At 41.6% G+C, this 6722-nt stretch overlaps 1 protein-coding gene across 1 annotated transcript; it reads right to left on the bottom strand.

Annotated features, from left to right (window-relative positions):
• LOC109833211 (RING finger protein 5) lies at positions 946-2510 on the bottom strand. The gene is made up of 2 exons (XM_020400805.1): positions 2342-2510; positions 946-1898 (listed from the first exon to the last, which is right to left on the bottom strand). Exon 2 carries the CDS (start codon positions 1877-1879, stop codon positions 1178-1180), a length of 702 nt encoding a protein of 233 aa, XP_020256394.1. The 5' UTR covers positions 1880-1898; positions 2342-2510; the 3' UTR covers positions 946-1177.

Here is a 6722-nt window from a genome sequence, read left to right as displayed (position 1 = left end):
CAAGGCCTTAGATATGGTTCCAAAGTATTGGCTTTCATAACAGAGACGCATGGAAAATCGCCATCTTTCAACTACATGGTTATTCAACTGTTAGATCGCCAATACCAGATGGTACTTATTTCACTGCTTGTAGGTAGTTTGCTGCAACATCGATTACAACATGCAATAAAAATTTAATAACTTCAAAAAAATTACTGAAGAAAGTAGACATTACTCTACCAAGTCACCAACATATATGGATATAAAATCCCCAACCAACAAATTTATTAACTGATTGGACGGTATCAACATACAGATAGCAGTGTCATAATCTAAAAAGATAACTACAGAGACTCTAAGGGACTTCCTATTTATCCTGTTCTTAAAAGCATTCAGTGTAATGACAGGGAAAACATTTGTAAACCGAATGGGAAAAATTATATCGACATAACATATGAAATAGAATCACATAGATCGGCATCTTTCATCACACGTTGATAAACAATATTTCATTTCCGTTTTCCACAAAATACAAGCATTTCTCCCTTCATGCAATCCTTTATATTACTCAGAAATCATGAAAACAAACCTATAGGACTATGCATTAGATATAACATGCATCATCATGGGTAATCAGTTCCAGATTTATCAACACCATATGAAATAGATAAACCAGATACTGGTTGCAAAACAAAATTAAAGCTTTACTTTTGTTATCGTTAAGTGAATTCAAAGCAGAAGATCAACACCAAAAATAAGGTTTATTTCTGTTAGCATGAAGTTATTTTAAAACAATCATATAGTTTACTTTGGAAACACATATTTATTTGTAAAGCATGTTTCAGATGTCCATATCAAGCAGTAAGTAGGTACAAAGGTGCATTTAAAACAAACTGCAATTTAATTATGACATGATTCCTAACACTTTTTGCAAAGATTAACAAGACTAGCGAAATGTTAGACAAGTAAACCAAGTATTCCCTATTTGCAGAAAATCTAATACAAGTAATGAGAAACTAACAACACAATTGTCTAATTTGTAATTAGATTCTATGAACATTTGTAAACAACTAGTTCAAATCATCACCTGAGATATGAAGCTTACAACACATCACGAAGAATGAGAACACTCTGAAGCACACAAAAGCAAGTGTATGGTGTTTATTATGCATATACGCCATGCCAATACTACAATTGTCTAAGCCCAAATAAGAGCAGCAATAACAAGCGCGCCGATCATAATCAGTAGTGCCTTCAAATAGTTATCCAGTTGCTGCCCCTGTTGCATGTGACGAGGGAAGCCATGGGCATGTGGACCATGGAATGAATGTGCATACCCATAAGGGAAACCAGCAGCAGTAGCATAAGTATTTGCAGCATCAGGAAACCCATGAACTTGAAAGTTCAGTAATGGGAACAGACCACCAAAAGCAGCAGAAAATGTGAAGTTTCCGAACCTAGTGCTGGCCACCGGGGCTCCACCCATGAACCATGGATTCACATGAGGAAATTGGTTATGGTTAGCTTCAGGAGGAGGGGCAGTAGCAGGCCTTTGTCCAGATGGACGATGGGGAATGTTAACCCCCGGCATTGTTTTCGATCTTGGATCGGTCGACGTCTTTCCTCGGCCATAAAGAGGAACCAGCTTCTCTTCTTCGATAACGGCTTTACAAACTGGACATTCCAAAGAGTGCGCGTGAACATGGAGCCATTGATAAAGGCAAGGCCAGCAGAAAAGATGCCCACAAAGCGTAACAATTGGGTCTTGAGCTAATTCTAAGCAAATGTTACATTCAAAGTTTCCAGCTTCGCTGTTATTGTTGCCACTACTGCTACTGCTTCCATAAGAAAAAGAATTTTGGTTTTCATTGGTTGAAGATTCAGAAAATCCTCTATCCATCAATGAACCCTATATCTCACTGCATATCCAAAAAACATATTCTATCATAAGATCTCGATTTAGGTTATATAGTTTCAATGATCAAGTCAACGAGCAAGCAAAATCAAATCTTTTGGAACAAACAAGATCAAACTTCCACATCAAAAAAAAAAAAAAAAAAAAAAAAAAAAAAAAGCAAAATCAAATCTTTTGGAACAAACAAGATCAAACTTCCACATCAAAAAAAAAAAAAAAACAGAATCGTTTATCCAAAATACACAAATCCGGCACCCCAAATGAAACGAAAACCCCCGAAACATAACGATCTCAAAACCCTAACATCAATCAATAATCTACAAAGAAACGGAACCAAACGCCATCAAATTCCTAAGAGGAAACTGGATCTAGGGTTTTTGACCAAATTCATCATTTAAAGCAACAGCCCTAAATCATAAGAGAGAGGAGAAAAAGAGAAGCTCGAACCTGAGGCTGAGAGCCGCAAAAAATCAGCGAATTTCTCCCCGCAGATCGGCGATTTCTATTGAGGCAGCGAATCGATCTTCGACGAGAAAAAAGGGAGAGATAATTAGGGGAAATGTATTTGGTCAATAGAAGATTCTCGAGGGAAAAAAAATCTCGCCTTTGATATTGTCACCCTCATTAAACATGTTCGATGGCTTAATATGTCACGAAATCACGCGCGGAGCGCGAAACCTCACTGCACAATGGGCTTATAGCCGAATAAGGCCCAAGGCCCATTCTATAAAATCCACTGATCGGTGTCTGCGAAGATTCGGGGAGTGCTCCCTCACAAGCCGAGAGAGCCCAACTCTCCCTCACAAGCCGAGAGAGCCCAACTCGTATCAAGAATTTGGCTGCTGATATAAATCGGAATCCCTATGAAAATTTGAACAGCATTAGTGGCATAGACACCAATGTTGGCAAAATCATCCGCAGCGGCATTGTTCCCTTCTCGAATTTGTATGTGATAACTGGCACTCCCAACTTTGATTGATCCGGCATCGACAATCTTCAACAATGGCATCGACAGGATTAAAGATTGCATCCCCTTGAGTGATTAAATCAATAGCGCTCAAGGTATCCGATTCAAGAATTACTTTCTTCCCGCTCTGCTCCTGCGCTAACTTTAACTGCAACCCTGACATCCTGTAACTCAGTAATTGGAACGGCATGAATTCCTAAATAAAGCGCGGAAACCATCAACCAGTTGCCATCAGAATCACGACCAATTCCTCCGCACCTGCTTTCACAAACCTGTTTTTAACTACTCCTTCTGTATGTTGCAAAAGACGGAAACGGATGTAATCCACAATAAGTCGGTAAGCAATGCACACAGAATACAACGAGCACAATCCACAATCCAAACAGCCAAGATCAACCGCAAACACAGAGAATTACGTGGTTCGGCAAGATGGCTACGTCCATGGGGAGATGATGAAGAGATTTCACTATATGGAGAAGAAATACAATGGTTACAACTCTCAAACAATCAAACTAACCCTCATCAACAAGATCTCACTCACCTACTCAGAATCTCCTTCTCAAAGTGCTCAATTTTCTTTGGTCAACTCTCTTTTTTTTTCTCTAGCCGCACACCTTCTAAATATATAAAACCCTAAATCCAAAATAGACTGGAAAACGGTTTTACCCGTTCAGCCCGCTATCGGTCGATCAATAAGGATTCATCGGTCGACCGACCAAAGTGAATTTCCCCAGTTCCTGCAGTGCACGTTATCGGTCAATTGATTTGTTTGATCAGTCGACCAACCAAAGAGATTCATGTACCTGCTTTTCTGGCGATCAAATCAATCGACTAATGCTCTCTGGTCGGTCGACCGACCATAGAAAATTTTTCAGACCTGTGATGTACATGTTTTTAACAATTCTTCACCTCGGCGAAGTGTTCCCAAAACTGAGCTGACACCAACAAGAGCACTAATGTGTCGTCTCTCCAAATCTGACTGTACCAATGTGGTTGCCTACATACCCCCTCTCCCGAGGAATCAAGCTGCCCATAGTTCCTCCAAATAGCCTCAACATGCCTCAACAAACACAAATCTACAACAAGTTTCTATAATGATCGAACTTGCTGCTAGAGACCACCTTCGTGAGCATATATGTTGGATTGTCTTTGGTGTGGACCTTCACAAGCTACACATCCCCATCTTCAAGAACATTTCGGATAAAATGATAGCGAGCGTCAATGTGCTTCGTCCATGCATAGAAAACTTTATTCTTTGCCAAATAGATAGCACTCATGCTATCACAATGAATGGTAACAGACCGCTGCGAAACACCAAGGTTCTCCAAAAGTCCTCGAAGCCATATTGCCTCCTTAACAGCTTCCGTAATAGCTATATATTCTACCTCTGTCATCGACAAAGCAACTGTAAACTACAAGGTACATCTCTAACACACATGTGCATGGGTCAAAGTAAACACATATCCCGTCGTCGATCGGCGCTTATCCAAATCTTTAGCATAGTCAGAATCTATATCCAATGCATAACTATCCACCACTAGTGTTCCGCTCAAACATTAAACCAACATTAAGAGTACCTCGAATGTACCTCAATATTCACTTCACAACATCCATGTAGACATCAAAAAATGCTTACAGACATTCAAACACCACTCAAGACGATATAGAAGAACAATATACACGTCATCAAGCAACATATGGCGGCGCGGCAAGACATGGTGCCGCGGCTAAGGCGCGGCAGGACATGGTGCCGCGGCTAAGGCGCGGCAGACCAAGGTGCCGCGGCTAAGGCGCGGCAGCCTATGGTGTCGCGGCTTAACCGCTGCAACCTATGGTGCCGCGGCAGTTAAAGCAGGATGCTACAGCAGTTATAATACAGTTATCTGATGATTATTTAAAGTCCACGTGGCGGCGTATCAGAAATAGAACGTGTGCTGACGTGGAAAAGCAGTTAAACCACGAAAAAGGTGGTTAAAGGTCGTGGGAGAACTGTTTCAAACACGTATGAACGTGGGTGTAACTGCCCCTTTAGCCGCGGCAGTGTCGACTGCCGCGCTCTTTGGCCGCGACAGTGTCAACTGTCGCGCCCTTTAGCCGCGACATCATCAGCTGCCGCGCCTAAAGAGACAGTTATTGACCAGCTATTTCTTCAGTTATCGTCTAAGGAGGCTATAAATACCCCCCTATAGCCATCATTGACAGGGGCTGAGCATTTTCCAGAGAGATTAGAGCAGAGAGCCTTGAGTTTTGGTGAATTAGAGCAAGAGAGAGAGTCTTCCTTCTTCACAAACATCCTCAAGAAGCTTCTAGCGAGTCCTAGAGATCTAAGCTCAGACTTGATCTTTGGAAGAGTGAACATCTTACATCGATAAGATATTCGCTTCAAATTCTTACTTCGATAAACGAAGGAAGAATCATTAAACCCCTCACGGTTCAATCAGAATCTGTGATTTGGTGGTCCACGAGTCAAAGCGCTCCCGGCACAGGCAAAGATCCCACGCAAGCAGCGATCCAAACAACGATCCTGCGTTTGTTTCTAAAAAGTTGTAATTTTCCTTTTGTTGTGTAAAAGAAGTCTTATAAAAAGACTATTTCTTTTGAATTTATTGTAATCGACCGAAGATATAATGAATTCCATAACAAAACCAACTTTTGACGCAAACAAGCTGGCGACCACAGTGGGAGCCAACGGTCTCGCTGCCGAGACCGTCGTGTCGCAGCCGATCAAGATTCCAGTTGAATCCATGGTCGAATACGAATTCGACCAAACCAAGTTTGAGGAATATCTCTCATCATCCTCTTCAAGATCTTCATTATCTCGCAAGTACAAGAGGATCTCACAATTGAGGAAGAGTTGCATGCCAAAGAAGGCACAAAATGAAGACTCTCGCTTGATTGTTGCTGAGAATTTCACTCGCAACACCTCTGCTCAAAATGGCTCTTATCTAATTGAAGAGTCATCGAATCAAAGCCCGACGACATTGACGAAAAGAGCTCGTCAGAGACAGCGTCAGCGTCTTGCTCGTCAAATAGCTAAGGCATTTGAACAAACCGACGGAGTTCGTTATTATGCGGACTTAGAGTCGAGGAAACAACAAGTGGTTCGTTCAACGCAACGACGAACTACTCACGTTTCTGCACAATTCACAACGGAGGAATGGACACTCATCAAAAGGGCTCGTTCGACCCTCCAAGAACGTATACAAAAACGTCGTGCAAACGTTGTTCATGCCCGTGCTCTCTTACAACAAAGACGAGAAAGGAGGAAGGAAACGGTGACCAAAGAATCACCAAAACTCCGCCAAGTTTGGATTCTGAAGTCTGGACTTATGCAAAATCAGCATTCGGAGCCCGTTAAGACTCCATACCCACAAGGGGGTGGTTCTAAACGTGCGACTCCCGACATAACCTTGGATCGCTTAAAGACAAAAATAAATTGTCCTGAGAATGCCAACAAGGTTTTATACTCCCAGAAGAAGACGCATTCACCAAATGATATCGTCATACCTGGGAGATCATACCAACAGACGATACGATTTTTTGGCAATCATACCGATGAATCGTATTATCAAGTTGAGGTTGTGAATAATTTTCGAAAGAGAGTTATTCGAGAGATAAACTCTCGTTGTTCCTGTGCACGACTCGTCAAAACAGCATTATCAGAATGTGACTGTTTCAAACGAGAAATCATCCCACGAAAAGTCTCTGCATTATCAAAGCCTAAGCTGAGACATTTCCGCAAAAGAAAATCAGCTGCCCAAAATGATGAATTCCCTGAAGTCACCATCAACGTAGCTGATAGAAGAAAGTCTAAACAGCATTCAAGTGACTCAAATCCCGACTTTTCCCCGAAAGGAAAAG

This window comes from Asparagus officinalis, chromosome 3 (assembly GCF_001876935.1).
Source record: "Asparagus officinalis chromosome 3, Aspof.V1, whole genome shotgun sequence".
Taxonomy (NCBI): Eukaryota; Viridiplantae; Streptophyta; class Magnoliopsida; order Asparagales; family Asparagaceae; genus Asparagus; species Asparagus officinalis.
This window is presented reverse-complemented; position numbering and strand designations above follow the sequence as displayed.

Bases quoted from the DNA above. Each gene is read 5' to 3' on its own strand.
- LOC109833211 (XM_020400805.1), bottom strand. From the start codon at position 1,879: ATGGATAGAGGATTTTCTGAATCTTCAACCAATGAAAACCAAAATTCT.